Below are 21,010 nucleotides of genomic sequence, written 5' to 3'. Positions count from 1 at the left end.
ACTTTTTTCTGTTTACGCTGTGAGAATTAATGGGAGTAATAACTATAATAAAAATTACTATTTTTGTCCCCAGTATTGTCAAAATAAATGCTAATGTTCAAAAATAAATACATTAAAACTGTAATATTGTGGAGAATTAGGCCTATTACAATTTAAAATAACTGTTCAATTTTAATATGTTAAAATGTAATTCATTTCCGTGATAGCAAAGCCATTTCAGCTGCCATCACTCCAGTCTTCCAGTGTCACATGATTCTTAAGAAATCATTCTAATATGCTGATGTGGTGTTCAAGTTATATTTCTTATTATTACTTACTGTCTTATTGTTACTTAAATTTTTTTGATGAATAGAAATTTCAAAAGAACAGAATTTCTTTGAAATATAAATACATATTTTGTAAAAATTACAAGTCTTTTGTGTCATACTTGATCAATGTAATTCATTCTTTCTGAAAGTATACAAGTTTGAGTGGTAGTGTATGTGTTCCAGTTAAAAAAAAAAAAAAAAAACACTTCTTTCTCCATTTGCAAAAATATCTTATGCAACAATCTTTATTCTTGCACACTTTTTTTTTTTTTAAATCCGGGCAACAATCTAAACCAATATTTGTGTCTTGTTTCCTAAATTTGGTCCAGAGTAGAGGGTGAATTTGTTAGGGATACAATGGTCTTTTGGACTTTTTCTTCCACTGTATATTATGAATGTGAGATCCGGGCATAACCATCTTTGAGGAAAATGTGCAACAAATTATATAAAAGTTGCTTTAGTGAACTAAAACTTTAGTGTGCCCCCCAAAAAAACCCTACTTCACGGTCTAAAATTGCCTCCAAGTTAGATATTTTCTAAAGAATGTGGCATTGCTAAGAATATATCAGGTCTGCATCTTGCAGAATCTGTATTGTTTCAAGGTATGCGCTCTACTTGCAGTGTTTTGTTCCTCCACCAGAAAGCAGGAATGCATTTGAATAACTTACCTGTTAGACTGTGTTCTACTCTGACCTTGTGATTTCTCTTCACTGTGATTGGCTCTCATCATTTGTTCCTTTATTCTTTTGTTGTAGCCATGCCTATGTGGGTCAGGACTACAGCATTCAGAAGAACATCGGGAAAATTTCTCTTGAGCAGATTGATGCGGTAAGTAACAACTAAAGTTTTTGGAAGAGTTATATTAATTCTTTAAAATGCTATATGTAAGCAAAGGAGTATTTTTTTATCAAATTATTTATTTAAATCATTATTTGTGCTGCATAGGATTTATTGTGAATTCTACAAATTAATTGGGTCTCAGGAGAGTTTCTTTAACTACTTGCTTTATATTTGGCTCTTGAGACTTGTGCACATTTTTATATTTTCCTTTCCATGCATTCTCAAGTTACTAGGACATTGAGCATGTCCTACTTTGGTGGTTGGAGTGGATGTGCACAGATGTTTCCAGGGAAGAAAGCTGTCTGTGGGAAGATCTGCTTCTTTGTGTGTGTGTGTGTGTGTGTGTGTGTGTGTGTGTGTGCACGGTGTATGCCATCTCAGGGCCGGTTGCTGTGCCAATTAAGTGGCTCATCAGCACATGCAAATTTTGTCCTTCACTTTTTGCTTTTATTTGAACATTATTGGATACACGGAAATCTCTTGTAATTAAAGCCTTTGCATTTAAACAAATTGCCTCTGTTTTGAACCCTTATATCAGTATTTCAACACATTGTAACCAGGTGCAATAAAACTATTCATGTAAAAGTTTTTTTCCTAATCACACATAATAGTACATTTAAAATCAAATATTTCTTGATTGGCTGTGATTGTGTCAGTTGTTTACAGTGGACCTTTGGTCTCTGTGTTTCTTGTCTTTTAAGGAACTGATACTGTAGCTGTCTGCACCTCAGAAGTGGCTAATAAATCAAGCCATTTTTAATAACCACTCTTCTCTTTTCTTTGCTTCCACCAGCTCTCGGGCAAGTCCTTTCCTCTGTGTATGAGGCATCTCCACAAGGCACTGAGAGAGAACCATCACCTGCGGCACGGTGGGCGCATGCAGTATGGCCTCTTCCTCAAGGGCATTGGTCTTTCTCTGGAACAGGCCCTGCAGTTCTGGAGGTCAGAGTTTGTCAAAGGGAAAGTCGATGCAGACAAGGTAACTCTTCATCTTCAGCTTGTACTCCCTTACATTGTCCTGGTTTTCCACAGGTTTTTGTCCCCAGATGGTTACTTTAGTATATTTTTGTGTTTGTAGCAATTCTTTGATGTTCTGCTTTTTTTTTTTGATGATGTCATTCTGTTTCTTCATCCCTCAATAACTCTTAAGAGGGTCACCCAAATGAATGAGAGAAGATATTAGAAGGCCAAGTTATTCAGCTTTCTTATTTTGATGCTAGAGATAATTTGCCGTCCTTCCATCGTGTCCTTAATTACAATTCTAGAGGAACATGTAAGATCTTATTTTTTGCGCATGGTACATTAAACAAGAAAATTACACTCCCAATCTCAGCCCTATGTTTCCCTCCCTCCGTGCTCCGCAAATGAATGCGCATTCCCAGCTGATGCTCAATCAAGGAGAAACAAATGAATTTCAGATCCTTACCTGAGAATGGCCGTCCTGTCGGGCACACTTTTGAAGTAATCGTCAGTCTCACGAGAGCTCAGTACCAGCTCAGAAATCACTTATTACATGCTGCTCCAGCTGTTCTGGAACTCCCAGTTTTATGTCTTCCTGTTTCTTTTGGGATTGTAGCTGCTTAGTTATTATTTTTTAGGGATGCACCTACACACTGGTCCTTTATATATGGTATTATTAATTATGTTTTTGCAGGTCTTAAAAAACAATTATATAAAGTCTTACATTTGATTTTAAAAACTCTGTGATTTATCATATATTGGTGCTCTCTTATTTTACATATTGACTCTCATTTATTCTCATCCGTGAATAAGGAATATCTTTTGCTTTTATCGAGCTGATGTTATGCTAACCATCCAGAATTTGTGCCTAAACATTTCCATCTTTTTTTTTTCTCCCTAAAGCATTACAGGATTTATTAGACTGTATTTGTGTCAGCAGCTCAGATATTGAATACGCAATTGATCTACTTTTGTGCACAAGTGTTCGACTGTCCAAGAGATTTAAAATGACAGAGCATTCCTAAGCACTGGCATATTTTCTGTATCAATGGCAGAACTTCAAGGGAAATCTCCTGAAACTCTCTGAAGCTCTGCCTGATGCTTTGAAAAGATGTTAAGTATTCATGACTGGTGCAGGATAGCATTTTGTTATAATGTAATTTAATCAAATCGTACTGTAAATCTTCTATACAATTATCAGCTAATATTCAGTTAATTCTTGGATTGAGGCAACATGATTCAATTGTACCCACATACTGAATGCAAACAAATACCCTGAAATGGTTTTTGTCATGTTCTTGTGAATGCATTTTTCATGAGTAGATATACCGTGAGTGAAGAACAGCACAGCCTGTGCTAGCTGTACTAGAAATAACAACATGGTACTAACAATAACATTGGAGTTTTTGAGTGGTCTGCAATTGAGGTGAATATCAGAATCTGAAGTATGCTAAAATGAATAAGCTGCGCAATGGATCTGTCGATTTCTGCATTCACATGGGCACAGAAGAATGGTGGGCAATATTCTGTGAAAACATTGTAAAGCAAAACAAGTGAAAAATTTGGGTCATTTGCTACAGAATGGTGCTCTTTGTATTTTGGAGGAAATAAGATGTCAGTTTACTTCAAAAAAGCAATGAAAGAAGATCAAGAGGACAGACAAGATGGGGAAATGGGAAATGTATTACCAAGCACCTGCAAAGCAAAATAGAAAGTAGCCACAAATAGCTGGACTTTAATAGGTTAGACTGACATTCTTAAATGGTAAGTTTATGTTCAACAAATAATGTTGACTTTTGGCATTTACAGAAAATAAAGTTTTTTTTTTTTCATACCATCACCAAAGAAAAACTTTAGAAATAGCTAGAATAAGTTTGATCTTTATACAAGTGCCAGTCCACTTTTTCAGCAGCCTTGTTTCTGGACATATTTTTTAGTGGTCGACCGATATTGGTTTTTTGACAGCCGATGCCGATATCTTGGAAAGCAGGGTGGCCGATAGCCGATATAATTTATTTATTTTATAACTAATATTTATGAAATTTTAAATTATTTGACAATGGATTAAAAAATAAATATGTAAAATAAACATACTTATACTTTAGATGACAAAGTATTTTTCAGAAATAAATATTTAATAAATATATAATTAAAAAGGAAGTAAATACTGTAACCAACAGGGCACTCAGTATTCTGGGAAGTTTGTATGCATTGGGAATCATATTTTTCAAATAAAACCAGGGCAACACTTATTTTTCATACAGCACACAGAGAAAATGACATGAATATGACAGTGGGCAAATGCATAAAGTGCAGTATAATTTGAAATCATGAGTTTAAACTTTAAAGCATTCAATTCACATGCACCGACCATCACACAGAGAACATGTGATAATGCTTGATAAAAATACACACTTCACAAGATCTCACAGCTGGATTCGACTAAGTTTGCAAGGTTTGTGAAAATAAATGTTCATTAGTCATTCAGACATTAGTCAAAGATATAAATGCGTATTTGCTTAATGCTTATGGCAAACGAGAAAGTATTATGTTTGCCTTTCTATTACTAATAATATAAAAACAATCGTTATAATACTTATTGTATACATTAATTTCTTTGTTTAACCGTTCTATCTGATTATTAGACACACTTCTAACCGTATTTAGACAGAACTGTTAACAACGACAGTAAACGAGGGAAAATGTGAGCACTGTGTCAAAATAAATGTCCCGCCTCTAATACATTGGCCAAGCAGAAAATTTGAGTTAAAACTTATTGGCCAATGCCGATATTTAAAAAATGCCAAATATCGGCCAATATATCTGCCTTGCCGATATATCGGTCGACCACTAATATTTTCCCATAGGGCTTCCAGGACATTGCAGAACTGTTTTGGCACAAATTCCTTGTAGCAATTTTCTGATTGTTGGCTTTTTTAAATCATGGGTAATTGTAGTTTTCACCAGAAATTCTGCTGTTAAACATAATTATTTAAAAAGTAAGTTGAAATAATGTAGACTGATTGCTTCATAAAAAAAAAAAACATATGCCTTTGATTACTACCTCAGAGTTCCCAACAGGTCTATCTTTAAGTTATCATTAAAAATCAATTCCCTTATGGAAAAGTGTAGTGTGGTTTTTAATTCTGGAACCCTTCTATTGCATATATAAAGTGTAAATTCATTAGATACGCTTTTTTCCCTGACCTCTACCAACTTTTTGGTCCCTTTCAAGTATGTAGATAAAGTCAGCAGACACGTCACCCTACATGTAAAGACCAGTGCCCCTGTGCAAAGCAATTACATATTCTAGTGATATAATGCCCTGGAGCTATGTATTCAAGCGCTATTCCAGTTCTTCCTGCTTAATATCCACACTTGCCTCCATGGCAGTATCTTAAAATAGGACTTGCAGGACAAGAATGGTTAGCAGTGGCCAGCCTTCAGGAAATCAAAATCCAGGCCAATTTAGTTCTGTTAGAAATGCTGCGGCACAAGTCCATCTGAAACTTCTGTGCACTGTCAAGCGGAAAAATCTAATATTCATATCCTGTGTGCCCTATTCTTTGTTTTTGTCCTTGCTCTTAACATGTTCCCTGAAGCTAAATTCAAGTACAGATATAGTGAGCATGGAAATGAATGAGTAAATTTGGATGGGCATGCCAAAGTAGTTTAACCCTGCGATGGACCGGCCATCTGTCCAGGGTGTTTTCCTGCCTGTGGCCTGAGTTGTTGGGATAGGATTTAGCATCCCCATGTCCCTACAAGAAGTGGTTTGAAAAATGGATGAACGAATAGAAGTAATTTGAACCTATATTATGTTACATTTACATAACTGCTGTCAAGTTTGTGGTCAGGATTTTAACTTTTATAATAGCAAGGATGGATTAAATTAGTCAAACATGTAAAGACATTTAAATTTTTTTCTTTTTAATTTCAAATAAATACTGTTCTTTTGTTCTATTAGGGCTGTGTTTTGACACAAATTTCACGATTCAATTGGATTCTGACTCAAGTTCTCGATTCAAATCCACTTTTGATTTGATTCGATAAAAATCAATATCGATTATTTTGGATACATATCAAGTACAGTGCATACTAAATTTTCTTAAGGAAAAAAAAAATCAGTCAATTGTGGTACTACTACTGTATAATATTGAAGGTTAAAATGAACTGATTTGTATACAAACTCTTAAATTACACTCAGTTAAGTTTTTATAATAATAAAGTAACAATTACATAACCTAATTATATTTATACTCCAATCCGTTTTTGAAATATAACCATTTAAATGTTGACTGTCATAACTTGACAGAATTAAGAATAAATTAAATATTGAAGAACAGTTAAAAATTATAATGAATATGTTATATGGTGCATATATTTAGCAAAATGCTCCTCTCTAGAGATTATTTTTAAAGCTGACTAACGAGTTTATAGTCAACAAATGTTTTTTCTGAGACAAGATACAGATTTCGGTAAGTTGCACTCTTTTAACATACCTTTGGATGTTTATTCATGTTTATTTTGGGCTGTGACTGGTATTAAAGTGGAGGAGATGATCAGTTCATGTGCGTTTCGTGCTGCTGCTTCTCTTGAATTGAGGCGCTTTAGCGATCTTTCACTCTACATTAAACAGCACCAAAACAGCCTTTATTGTTTAAATATCATAATAAAATGGTAAGAATTTAAAATCTGTGACTTCAAAAGCAGGACCGGTTCTACGGGGGTGCTAGAGCGTGCTAAGCACCCTTAAACTAAATCAGTAGCATCTTAGTTAAAACTGTAATAATGGCATTTCATTGCAGATTTGGCAAACAATCTAGTGCAGGGGTGTCCAAACTATGGCCCATGGACCATCTGCTGCCCACTATCACTCCTGTGGCGGACCACAAGGGATTTTTAAAAAATGATATGAATCTGCAGAAGTGGGCAAACAATGCATTTCATCCATCCAGCCAGTCAGTCACTCCAAAAAAAACAAATAATATGAAAAAACAACAGAAAAAACAAATAGATCTACAGCATTTAATTAAATAACACAACACCTGATTTACAATAACACCATCCCACCGCTCCAACGCAGCCACCGGAGCTGATCGCTGCCACTCCAGTCAATGCTTGTGTTTACACCAGCTAGTGTTGCTTTCGTCAACGAAAATTGACTAAATATCATCGTCAACGAACCTTTATTACGTGACGAAAACGAGACGAGACAACGTAAATGCTGGTCATGTGACGATGACTATAATTAAATGTATAATGCAATATTGTTGACGAATAAAAACCAGACTAAATGTGGTTTACAAAATAAAAACTATGCTAAAATGTCTCTTCATTTTTGTTAACGAAAATGAGACGAAATGAAATGTTATAACGTTATTTCGTCTCGTTTAGTCATTATTATTATTTTGCAGTATTTCTGTTTCCTGCGTCTCACTTCAGGGCTGCATCAGGTCGCACTGCGCAGACGCTACTGACGTTACTTCCTCGCAGCATTATTAAGATGACAACAAACAAAGTTCAGCGGGATTTATACTTTCACCTGGCTCCGCTGACTGCGAGCGCAACTTCCCAAACGGACGAGGCTTTTATACTTGTCGCGTTCGCTACTGTACTATTCTTTGAAACGACAGGGGAGCGACGAGGAGTCGGGAATCACTGGTGAGAAGTAATTTGCCAGTACAAGTCTTGTGATGAATGAGTTGATGAATCAAGAATTTCTTTAGGTACAAACTTAAAACAATCTTAAACTATTGGCTGTATTTCGCACAAGACAACTTTAAGCAAATAGTGTATAATTAATATCTAAATGAATTCTAATTCTATTTTATACTATAAAAATAAAACGTACTTCAAATAAGAAGCCTTGGAAAAAAAAAATTCCCCTTCACCTTATGGAGTTTGAACTTCATATTAAACTGCTTCTGTTTCACACAAACGGCAACACAGACGTGTATGTTCGGATGCGGAGTTATGTGGAAAGTTACAAAAAATGCCGTGCACTCCGCCACAAGAAATTAGTTAGCGTGCACTCAAAGCGGACTTCCGGCAACACCAAGATGGCGTCATATTTTCTGGTTCACCCAAGCGAACTTGCGGACGCGTCGAGTATAAATCAGCCTTGACACAGAGAAAGGGAGCGATGGCCGGCCAGCCGGGGTTCATCTTTGGGAGAAAAATTAGCAGATTGTATTTCATTTTATTTTATTTATTGTTTTTATTTATTTTATTTAAAGATAACCTTGTTTGAAATGGGTTTGGCTAAAAGAAAATGCTGGTTTCGTCTATACAACTAGGTACTTTTATTATATTGACTGGGTTAAATAGAATGGCATTACTAAAAAGTCATCAGTTTTCGTCAACTAAAATTAGACTAAAATGTCATCAGTTTTCGTCGACTAAAACTAGACTAGACTAAAAAGAGTATGAACGTGACTAAAGCTAATAAAAACTAAAATGACAGCTTCACACAACGACTAGACTAAAACTAAAATTAAAACAGGCCGCCAAAAACAACACTAACACCAGCTCATCGCCACACAGCAAACTCAAAATAAGTCAAACTATATACACTACAAACTGGAACAATTGTAAATAAGTTACTTGTTTTAAAAATGTGAACGTGTTCATTTGTTTAGAAAAATGTCTAAAAATGCTTAAAATGCTCTGTAGACGTTCCAGTATCAGAACAAATGCCAGTGTTATCCTCCTGCTCACAGGCACTGTAATTTAGAGGGGAAAACATGCAAAGATATGCTTTCTTCTGTTTTCCACAGACATTTTTATGAAAATGGATATAGTACAGTTTTTTTCTGGATTATGAATTGAGTTTTTTCATCTGAAACGTGCTGTGATTTCCAAGGCGACTTAGGCTATATAGAGCAATTAAGGTCAAGCGCAAAGTGCACACATTAGGATTGGTGACAAAAGAAGAAAAGGCAAGTGAGTTTGTTTTGAGTTTGTATTGTGGATTTTCCAGCAACCACACTGCTTCGTTTCGCTTTAATTATTTAGGCTGGGCGTTTATAATATATGTTTATAGTGAATCCCACTATAATTTGTGTTTGTTTTGTACTTATATTTTCATTTTTTTTAGGGCTGTCAAATGATTAATCACGATTAATCACATCCAAAATAAAAGTTTTGTTTACATAATATATGTATGTGTACAGGGTATATTTATTATGTATATATAAATACACACACATAAATTATATATTTAGAAAATATTTACATGTATATACATTTATATATTTATATTCTTATATTTTTATATTATATATAAATATATTTAATATATAAACATAACATATTCTTCTTAAATATATACATTCATGTGTGTGTATTTATATATACATAATAAATATACACAGTATACACACATATATTATGTAAACAAAACTTTTATTTTGGATGTGATTAATCGTGATTAATCATTTGACAGCCCTAATTTTTTTTCCTGTTCTGAACACTGCTAAATTTACAGGATTTTTTTGTAGTGTGGGGAATATACATGTTTCTGATGTTTGTAAATGTGATGTGGCCTTCGAGACAAAAAGATTACACCCCTGGGCTAGACTAATCAATTCTTGGGATTTAAGAATCGGCATCCCAAATAAACATCAACAACAGCAAAATAGCTTAAAATAGATACATTTTCATGCTGTACATTGTAATTTTTTGATGCTTAAATTTCAATTGTACCATATAAATGATTGATTTTTGTTGTTTAGTGTTTTATTTCTTATTTAGACAGAATATATTTAGACATTGGTATAAAATGTTATTACTATTACCGTAATGGTGTGAATTGTTATAATCTTTTTGGAAATGGTCCTTGTGTTAGTAAAAACCTTTCACAGTGTTCCGCCTCTGCTAAAAGTTGAAGCAGCTCTCCTAAGCACCATATATTTGCCATGCTGCACTGCCGGCACCGAAAACATACTTGAGTTCAAAGAGGTGCTTTTGCTTTGACTACTGCTAAGCCACTTTCACAGACTCAAAAGCAGTCAGAGGGTGTCCATTTACAAATATTCCTTCTCTTAGCCGCCAACCATTCCTCTGGAAGAAGTCAGGAGGTGAAAATAATAAATAAATAAAAGAACACATCCAGACAAACACATTCTCTGGTGGTCACACACCGCCACTCGCGAAAGTGCCCCATTTCCAGGGTGGCTGCGTCCCCCTCAGTCTGCCCTCTCAGGTGGAACTCAGTCCACCCACTCACAGCGAACACAGCCTTCCTTACAAACCAGCGCATGGTGGAGTCGGTGGGATGCAGGTCGCAGTTCTGTGAGTGATGTATGAGAGGTGTCAAGGATATCAGACGGCACAAAGCCCCCATTAGCATTCCACTTTCACTGGCAAATAAACAACCGTGGCAACATCTCAGTCTGGACCGCTTGTTTTGATTTGGCAGTGGGTGGTCGCAGATAATATCCTGAGGAATAATCTATGCAATTTCTTTATGAAGGAATTGGTACAGTGTTGTTTTGCCTTTCACAGCTTTCTGTTACTTTCTGCTTTGGCATGCATGAAGGAATGCTGCCATTTAGCACCTAATTTTCAGATATGCTTCTTGTAAATGGTGGCTGTGCATTATACATGCAGTTCAGCTTTTATGCACACTGATGAGTAAAAAAAAAGCACTCTGCTGTTTTGATAAAATCCACTTCTATTTTTTTTTTTTTTTTTTGCTCCTTTGGTCCAAGGTTATTAATCTGCAGTAAGTTGCACAGTTCTTTAGTTGAGAGTAAAGCAACAACTATCATAATAAATAATGATGGCGATAATTATAGTACAAGCAACTGCAAGTTCACCTAACAGCATTCTGTATGCAGCACCAAAATGGTTTACATGCAAAATATTGTCACGAGTCATTGATTTTTGGATGAATAAATTATTGTTTACTCTGAGGCTCATCTGTTTGATTGCTGCATGAAGCACGGGACCCTGATGGCACCTGCTACATATCAGTGACATGGATTTTGTTTGGTGTCTCATTCGTGCAGAGGGCCATGAACGGCTGAGGGCAGGCAGCTATGGCCTTCCATGCTCCTCTCTGGCTAAATGGTTGCTGTTAACACTCATTTTGATTGAGTGAGCACAATGTCAGGTGCACCGGGGTGACGCTCATTAAACCAACACATCATACTCAACTCCCCAGCATGAGAGATTGTACTCTTCGACCGTAAGTGAGAATCTGGTTGCATTAATGTGGCTTTACTGGTTTATATTGTGTGTGTATATAAACTCAATTTTTCATATTTAAGGTCTCTTCACAGCAACACAGATCTTAAGCAAAACGTTTCGGCCGAGTTTTGTATGCTATTTGTCTTGTCAATATTAATACATATACATATTAAAAGAAAACTGCAGATGGGCTGAATAAAATTCATACTCTGATAGTAGGTGGCACTTACAGAAAAGCAGAAATACCCTGGGACACAAAGCACTTGGCAGCTTTCAAGAGATGAAATGAAAATTCTGTCATTAATTATTCACCCTCATGTCGTTCCAAACCTGTAAGACCATTGTTCATCTTCAGAACACAAATTCAGATATTTTTGATGAAATCCGAATGCTTTCTGACCCTGCATAGACTGCAATGCAACTGACACGTTCAAAGCCCAGAAATGTAGTTAGGACTAGAGGTAGACTCATAGTGAATTTTACCAATATTGATAGCTAGGTTGGACAACACTGGCCGTTATGACTAATCAACCAATGGTTTTTAAAATGGATACTGAACGAAAATTAAAATAGTGCTCCACTATTTAAAAAACAGCACTGAACCACAATTTGTAAATGAATAAAAATGTAATTATGATTAATTAAATTAATTATGTGAATGGCGCTATGTGAAAATAATCCATGTGACATCAGTGGTTCATCCTCTTCTGTGTCAGACTTTGACACACGTTCACGACAGTACCACGATGTATGTGTGTGGTGCTGCTGATCCAGGAGCCGGTGTTCTGACATAGAACACGATTGGGCTGCGGCTTGTTTGCAAAGAGAGGAATGCACATGCATGTGTTGTGGTACTGTCATGAACGCATGTCAAAGTCTGACATGGAAGAGAAGAAATTGTTGAACAAAGCCATTATTTTTGTTTTCTTTGTGCACAAAAAGTATTCTTGTAGCTTCAGAAACACTGATGTCACATGGACTATTTTAATAATGCCTTTACTACCTTTCTGGGCCTTGAACGTGCCAGTTGCCTTGCTGTCTATGCAGGGTCAGAAAGCTCTTGGATTTCATCAGAAATATCATAATTTGTGTTCTAAAAATGAATGAAGGTCTTAGGGGTTTGGAATGACATGAGGGTGAGTTATTAATGACAGATTTTTTTATTTTTGGGTGAACTATCCCTTCCAGTTTCTGACACGAGAAGGAAAAGTTATACAGTATTTACATGTTTTCTCAGAGATGCAAACAAATTTTATCAAACAACACCAAACACAAGAATTCAGAGAGCCTCATCTGGATTTTTCCTCTGCTATTCACTGTTATTTGGAAAAATAATCATAGTTTTAGTGTGAATCGTATTGGTGGGCCAGCTGTATTCACAGTGCGAGGTAAAAGATATTGCAACCCCTCTCTATACAAAAAAATCTGGTGCATTCACAGCATGGCAATATTTGACTCCATCAGAACAGTTGCATTAACAGCTGTTGATTCAAATTTAAAATGTTTATCACACCGAATTTTGGCACTGAACATTCATCTCTGTGTAAACAGGCCTATACAGTTTCTAAACTCAGGCTTTTGCAAAGTTGTAAAAGTTGTGGATGATTAGTAGGGCATTGCTATGCAGTTTCTATGGTATTTTAAGTGTTTATTAGTTTATTTCTCAGGTGTTTGCTTGGCGGTTTGCCCCAAATTCCTATGATTATTCCAGTCTGTAGATATATTCTTGGGTCCAGTTGTCAATGTGATTTCACAGTGGGTGATGCCACAGAAGTGAAATCTAAACTTAACAAGATGTCCTGCTGTGGCTGGTTAGGACAGAAACTCAGGTTTACATGAAAAAAAAAAGCTTTCATCTTTACTGCTACAATCCAGGTTAGGATAAATTGTAAAGGGTGTCGTTTGTGTTTTAATGCTTCCCCGTTAAGTATGATTAAAGAACTGTTCCTCATTATATGGATTTATTAAATTAATTGTTAAGTAAACTAATTGAAATATTAATTCCCCTCACTAATTAGCAAGTATCAAGTAGGCTTGTATTTGTGTTTTATTCAACAAACTTCAAAAAGGAAGAAAGAACATCTAAAGCTTTTTGTCTCCAGACATTTTCTGTCTTTTGATTATAGACTTTAATAAATAACAGAAAGCATTTGCTGTGAGTAATCCAGCCACGAGTTACTTTAAGGATGCGTAGCATTTAGAATAATTACATAGCAGGTCATTTCAATTCTTTCTAAAGTACGTTATAGCCACTTTTAATCTTTACACAGCACTGAATCATTTAACATTCGCATGGGGTGAATAATCTTCTTCAAAAGAGCATTAGCATGCAAAATATTCCATGAAAAGACAAAGGTAATTACAATACGTTTGAGCATTTTGCCAGTAACCTTTAAGGTGCATGAATCACTGTTTGGCTTATTCACCCATGCTGAGGGGGGCTTGAAGGATGGATGCAGGGAGAGGGGCATCTCACACCTCACTATTTCTGTTTAATTGAACCATGATGCCTTTTTATTATTCAACACCAATGGCCTCAGCACGAGAAAGTACAGCTTGTGGATTTGCAGCACACGGGAACGATACCAAAGCCACAGATTCTTTGGCTGTGACACCAAATATTTGATTGTGTAGTTTTCGAGTTAAACCTGTTTATTATGATCATAAAACATAAGAAATCCTCTGGCCAGAAGTATCATTTTCCTCAGATTGCATTTGGCATCTAGGTGTTTTGTCAAGAAGTGATGGGAATCTTTCTGAAACCTGTCTCTGTGCCTTTTTATATTCTCACATTCTTTTCCTCACCGCCGTCTCTTAATGCTTCCCTCAGGGAAAATGAGGAGGATAATTTATGGAAAAAATTTGGATTCCCCTTCCTGGTGTCAAAAAGGTAACTGCTCTACAAGGAACTGTGATGGTGACAAAAGTGGCTGCGTTGTTTACCGGTCTGGCTGTCTAAAACGTCCCCCGCGCCCCCCCACAGCAGCTGCCTGTTTAATTAGAGCGCCGGGCCCCCAAGAGACCAGCAGCTCCTCCAGCACACTGTATGGAGAAAACCAGACCATCTCGATCACTCAGGCCCCTTACTGTTCACGCTGTTTACTCAGCCGAGACTGCATGCACCACAAAAACTTAACGCTGAGAATTGACATAGTAAAAAAGCCAGTAAATAACAAAGGAACATGCAGGACAGTAACTGTGAAGAGAAATCATTATGCATATAGACAGTGGAGGACAGTCACTAGATACGATGTTATTCTAATCCATTCCTGAGATGTTTATGTATATATATCGCACAGTTAAGAGCACCAAATCAACACATTGGAATGATTTCTGGAGTATCATGTGACACTGAAGACTGGAGTAATGGCTATTTTAAATGTATAACAGGGTATTTTAAAATATGAAATTATTTAAAAAAAAAATATATATATTATTTCTATCTTTTGTTGTAGTGTATCAGTAGGAAATATCAGTTTACATTTTCTAAATATTCATTTAGCCGATCTGATGTCATCATCATCCAGTCTGTCTAGAATGACATGAAGAAACAGAACAAACTGAGACAGACTAAATTCAGAAGAACTGTGGCAGTGTCTCCAAGATGCTTCAAGAAACCTACCTCAAGTGTCAAGTACAGCAACAGTTTATCTGTGGCACTTCATCCATTGCTGTCAGTGAGATTCAGAGCTGGCCCCACACACAGAGAGCCGTGCCCAACCTCTCTTTTCATCTGGGTTTGCGCTTAATGCCTCTACTGAGACATCCATCTTTTGAATTCACATTTTGTCTTCCTGTTCCTCCTTTTGCAAAGCAATCTTAAGAAATTGTAGTGGTTTGCACTCCTTTCCATACTTCATTCTTTAAGAACATAAAGCATTGCCTTTTGTCAGAGATATGAAAGGCTGATTGTATCACCCCGAGCAGTGATTTTGGACTTCAATAGATTTATGTATATTTTTCACTGTTGCCATCCCTGACATGCTTTACACTTTCACAGATTATCTCATATTAGCAAGTCAGTATCATTTTATCATTCTTTCCACACTTTGGCATCAGTGGGATCAAATTAACATGGACTTTTACTGCAGTCATAAAGAACCGCTTTGCTGATGGTCATACTAAGATCCTGCGTCTGTCTGTGGCACGTACATCTATGTGCTTCTGACAAAAAGAGAGCGATTTCCTATGATGTTATCTGTATTCCCACAGGGTACAATATGAATTCAGTGAGCTGCATTTTAGCAGCTTTGCCAGACAGTATTTTTTTCTAATATAATCACCTACTCAACACTCTCCTGAGCTCTCCAATACAGTGGGTGGACTGTCGCAGCTTAAATCGAGTTTTACTAGCCTTTTGTCGCAATATGCTTAAACACATTTTAGGTGCCGGTCGACTGTGATAAAAATGGCTGCAATAACTCAGTACCTTTATGACCATCTCCAGTACGTCTCAGTCGTGTAGGGTTGTGAGAAAATGGAAAAACAGTGCAAACAGTATTTTTTTATATACTTTTACCCCCAAAATATCCTATAATAATATAATGGTTACATACAACATTGTTTTTATATTTTGTAAATTTATTTTTAAAATTTTTAATTTGAATCCATCTTTTTAAAACCTCTGGAAAAAGTGTTTAAATAAATTTCTTATAATGCTTACAATGCAAAGACAGTACCTTTTTTTTTTTTTTTTTTTTTTTTTTTTTTTTTTTTTTTTTTTTTTTTTTTATGTACAGGTTCAGTAAATATACAGTGCAATACAACCTTTTAGATGTATGATATTTTTAATTAATAGTTTCTTGTTTTCACAGAGGAATCAAATGATAATTAGCAAGAAAATGCCCGACAGAAGCATTTCAAATTCTCCTTGCTGTTGCACTCAGTGAACAGTATTATGAATCTACTGAAGCTTTCAAGTGTAATAATCTAGCATTCAATTTCCAGAAAACATCTGGAAATGAGACGAGCCTGAATCCAGCGAGGAACAGGTCATGCCAGGTGCCTGTTTTATAATCTGTAGAAAATGACGACTGATTAACTCACCGTTTATTTTGGTACAGATTTTTCTCCAGGTTTACTTTGGAACGGATATGAAATGGCTCAGATGTGCATTTGCATACATTAAGGGAGAGGCTGTTGACATTAATGCGGTAATTAGTTGCATTCTAATGAGCTGATGGTGCAGCCAACAGCAGCGAGATGTCTGTGGGTTACTGCCTGACAGCGTTTACTGTAAGTAGGAGTCAGCGGCAGAGTGCTGTGAGCCGGGGGACCCTATATGATGATTGTTTTGCCACATTACAAAATGTACTTACTGTGTTCCGGTGTGTGAACATTTAAAGTCAGCGTGAAATCAGAATTGACCTCATTTACTTTCATAATGCACATTCTTTATGACTTTCCTTTTCCGCTAGCATTGCTTAGGCAATGTGTGCAGTTGGATAATGTTAAACGATAGTCAAAAAGCTATTCAGGCATTGTTTATTTTAGCAACTTCCATTCAGCCCTATTCCTGTATGTGTATTTTAAGAAGAAAATAATGGACCTTTAGGTATGCAGCAGCTTGTCACTGTGCCAGAAACTTTATTTATGTACCTTATTTACTCCTAAAAGATGCATAATAGTGCTTTAAGGGTGTGTGTTTTTACTGTGAGGCACTAATATGCACCTTTTAGGGACAGATAAGGTGCAAAGGTGTCTCTTTTAAGGGTACTGCCCCAGTGACAAGCTATTGCACCCCTTAAGGTACTGTTTGTTTTTTTGTTTTTTGACAGTGTAATGACAACTTTTTACTATCCAAATCCATTCACACTCTACACGCCCCCCACCCCCCCATCAAATATTCTGTTTCACTCAAAAATATGTCACATTATTTAAGTAAAGTGGTTTTCAAACTGCAATTCACATTGATTTTTTAAAAGTACAAAAGATATGAATAGGTCATTTGCTATTTGACTTTGAGTGAAAACGGGGAGAATTTCGGTTCCATAAAGGCAGATTAGATTTAAAGCTCACATTCAGAGCAGATCAAGCGTGGCTCAGGCTGTTGTGAGATTGAAATGTAAACCTGGATGGGATCTCAGTCAACCAGGACAAAATTCACAGGTTAAAAATGAATTTTAGTTGGACAAAAAAGATCACAAGAAGAGTTGTGGAATAGTGATATGATATTAAAACTGAAGGGCTTGCTTGAATCTATAGACCCATCGTGTCATTAATTTGGGATTGAGTAAGTTGATTTTATGGCCTGTTTAATTGCAGCCTTGTAGATAGTCACCTTGTCAAGTTCACAAGTTTTATTACTTTGGTAATGGCATCAGACTGCTGCAGGTAATTATCTCTCTGTCTCCCTCCTTTGCTCTCTCTTCTCTCCCTCTCTAAGCTGAGACATAACCAGCTCAGGAGGCTAGGTTACCCTTTTGGATAGTTACCAGAGTGTACATGATTGGTGTATTGAGTTCAGGCCTGAGATTGAATGCACTGACCCCCATCAAATGCAAACACTTTAATGGTTTCCTAAGCATACACCATATTTCTCAAGGTGGGTGATGTACATAGCAGAAAAAGCTGTGCAAAGCACAAATAAGACTTAAAGGTGATTTCATGTCACTTTTAATTTGTATGATAATAGCCGCATGAGACTTACTTTTTCTTGTCCTTCCCCAGCCCGGCGCAAACAAAAAATTCCACATTGAAAATCTAGGATTCAAAATCTAATTTAAAACTGAAAATGTAGTTTAAGAGTTCTGCACTATTTCTAGGTCACTAATCAAATAAGGACATTTGTGACATTGATCATGTGACTCTTTGCACAGATGGTAAGATTTTCTTTTTCCATTCCTGCTCTTTAGATAATGCAGAACACGTTCATCAGAATTAACATTTGTAGAATTGATACGTCTTGAGTGCTGCTGTCATCAAATTGAAAGGGGGACAAATTCTTCTATAATTCTTAAACTATCTTTTTTTTATGGATATTTTTTTTTAGTTGTAATGTGAACAACAGTTCTAAAGTTAAGGGTCAACACGATTTTTTTTTTTTTTTTTTTTTTTTTTTGATCAAATAAATGCAGCCTTGATAAACATAAGAGATGTCTTTCAAAACTTAAAAAAAAAAAATCTTACAGACTTTCTATTCATTACAGAATCCTGAAAAAATATATATATTATCAGTTTCAAAAATCAAGGATCACGTGTCATTTTAAACTGTATCAAAATAGATTTTCTTTTAAATTATAATAGTATTTCACAATATTACAGTTTTTACTGTATTTTTGATCAAATAAATGCAGCCTTGATGACCATAAGAGACTTCTTTCAAAAACACCAAAAAATCTTACCAACCCCAAAACTTGGAATGGTAATCACAAATTAGAACAGTGTTGTTCTAAAAATCCTTTGCTCTGTGAATATTTTGCTGTTATTTTTATTTCTGCTTGAGGTAGCAGCTCTTTAACTTGGGTTTCCTTTGCATGTGTTAATTTTTTAATGTGGTTTGATGGCGATGCCTCCGAGACATGAGATTTGTGTGTAGAGAGTGAAATAGAGATGGGGGAGGGGAGCGAGAAAGAGAGCAGCCACATTATCCATAATCCAGTCACAGCTGTCTGCGGTTTGGCGACACCACTACAGCAGGTCCCTGCTAATAGCTCTATATTTCATAGCGGAAAACGCCCTGCCACAACCCACTTGATGTACGACAATGTCTTCGTTTCACCTACAACCTCCCCACTATCCCTACCCTCTTCTCACACGCTTTACTGTCCTCTCCCTCAAACTCATGTTCTCTCTCTTTCTCTCTCGTCTTTGTCTTGCTCTGCAGTTTGATAAAGCATATGCCTACAGTGTCCGCCACATGTTTGGGAAGGAAGGCAAGCGTACTGACTACACCCCCTACAGTTGCATGAAGGTGATTTTGTCAAACCCACCCAGCCAAGGCGACTACCATGGTGAGTCATACTGAGCCAGACTGTTGGTTTTAAATGCAATCGGTCCCCCCGAGGTCCATCTTTAGTTGTGTAATGAAGACAATTGAAAGACTGCATAGTACGCAGGTGGTCTTGAATTAGCTGTAAAATAAAAGTAAATACAAAAATGCAATTCCACGCAGCCTAATTGATAACACCTGCTTTTCGCAATGCACATAATGGACAAAATGCATCCGAAAGTGAGCATCACTATGTCCTGCTCACTATGAAGGCCAGAAAGCTTTAGGTTGTATATACTAAAGGGTGGAGGGCATTACTGTCTTACATGCTTCAATACACCATCACAAAGATATACACCATTGGTACTTTGTTTTGAAATGAAATCTTTCCTTGATAATATAGTATGAACATTTGTTTATAGCTGTTAGGACAGTGCTTGCATGATGTCTTTTTTTAATGAGGTTAAATCTTTTTTAATTTCCATGTGGTGGTGCTTAAAATGTAAACAAAAAAATTTAAAAAATTCAGTTATTTAAATGAAACAACAACAAAGACTTACTTTTATTCAGCAAGGATGCATTAAATTGATCAAAAGTGACATTAAAGACAAAAGATTCTCAAATAAATCCTGTTCTTTTGAACTTTCTATCCATCGAAGAATCCTGGAAAAATGTATCACGGTTTCCACAAAAAATGTTAAGCAGTACAACTGTTTTCAACTTTGATAATAGTGAGAAATGTTTCTTGAGCAGCAAATCAACATGGAAAAATGGATCATGGGATACTAGAGATTGGAGTAATGATGCTAAAAAAAAATCAGCTTTGCATCACAGTAATATTACATTTTAAAATACATTCAAATAGAAAACAGTTATGTTGAATTGTGATAATATCTCACAATATTACTGATTTTGCTCAAATAAACTTGATGAGTCTACTTTAATAACCTCTAAAACTTTACAGATGCCAAACTTTGAATGGTTGTCTTTGCATTCCTACATGTAGTTATGCAGACATTTCCTGCTGAAGGTCTTTAGAAGCATGAATTCAATTGAGGGTTTTGAAATCCCTAAAAATATCTTAAATTACCTTTTTTGAAAAACAATTGCTAGGACCCTCTACCGAGGACCACATGATCATAACTGCTAATTTACTTCCTTGAAGTGGCCATAAAGTATGTACCCTTCACTAACACTAACAACCTTGTGGAAGAGCACTAAGATTTAATTGCTCACTTTAAACACAATCCGACAAGTAGTAGCGCTTTCCTGGAGTGGCCTTCGAGGCACAAAATAAAATAAAAACGCTTGGGTCATGTTCCAACTGTCCTGTAGGACATATTTTCAGACACTGGTTTGAACTGATGCTTGTAAACTAATTTTCTCCCTCTCTTCGTCTTCTTCACAGGGTGTCCATTCCGCCACAGCGACCCTGAGCTGTTGAAACAGAAGCTGCAGAACTATAAAGTCTCCCCTAGTGGGATCAATCAGGTTTGTCCGACAACTAGCACACACTTGACCAGGCTCAGGTCATGTCTGTAAAGGGCTTTTTAAAACTTAACTTGGCATCCATTAAAATGATTTGCACAAATTCACCTCTCCAAGACCAACAAACAAACAAAATCTACCAAATGAGTAGAAAGGACATTAGTTTGACAGTTAACATGATACGACTGTATAGTAATCACACAAAAGTGGTGTGATTTTAACAAGGCATCCCTGAAAACCCTATCCTGCAGTATTTTTGGAATATTAATGAATCTGCTGTACTTCTGGA

The 21,010-nt window shown here is 36.2% G+C and overlaps 1 protein-coding gene across 1 annotated transcript in view; it reads left to right on the top strand.

Annotated features, from left to right (window-relative positions):
- The window catches only part of LOC109100411 (DNA primase large subunit-like), a 63,208-nt gene that overhangs the window by 34,315 nt on the left and 7,883 nt on the right, over window positions 1-21,010 (top strand). The window contains exons 9-12 of the mRNA XM_042736879.1: window positions 1,064-1,136; window positions 1,942-2,127; window positions 19,129-19,255; window positions 20,642-20,724. Coding sequence (XP_042592813.1) covers window positions 1,064-1,136; window positions 1,942-2,127; window positions 19,129-19,255; window positions 20,642-20,724 — 469 coding nt within the window. The remainder of the gene's footprint in view (window positions 1-1,063; window positions 1,137-1,941; window positions 2,128-19,128; window positions 19,256-20,641; window positions 20,725-21,010) is intronic.

This window comes from Cyprinus carpio, chromosome B13 (genome assembly GCF_018340385.1).
Source record: "Cyprinus carpio isolate SPL01 chromosome B13, ASM1834038v1, whole genome shotgun sequence".
In the NCBI taxonomy this organism is placed as follows: Eukaryota; Metazoa; Chordata; class Actinopteri; order Cypriniformes; family Cyprinidae; genus Cyprinus; species Cyprinus carpio.
Note: the sequence above shows the minus strand (reverse complement) of the source record. Positions and strands in the feature narration are given on the sequence as shown.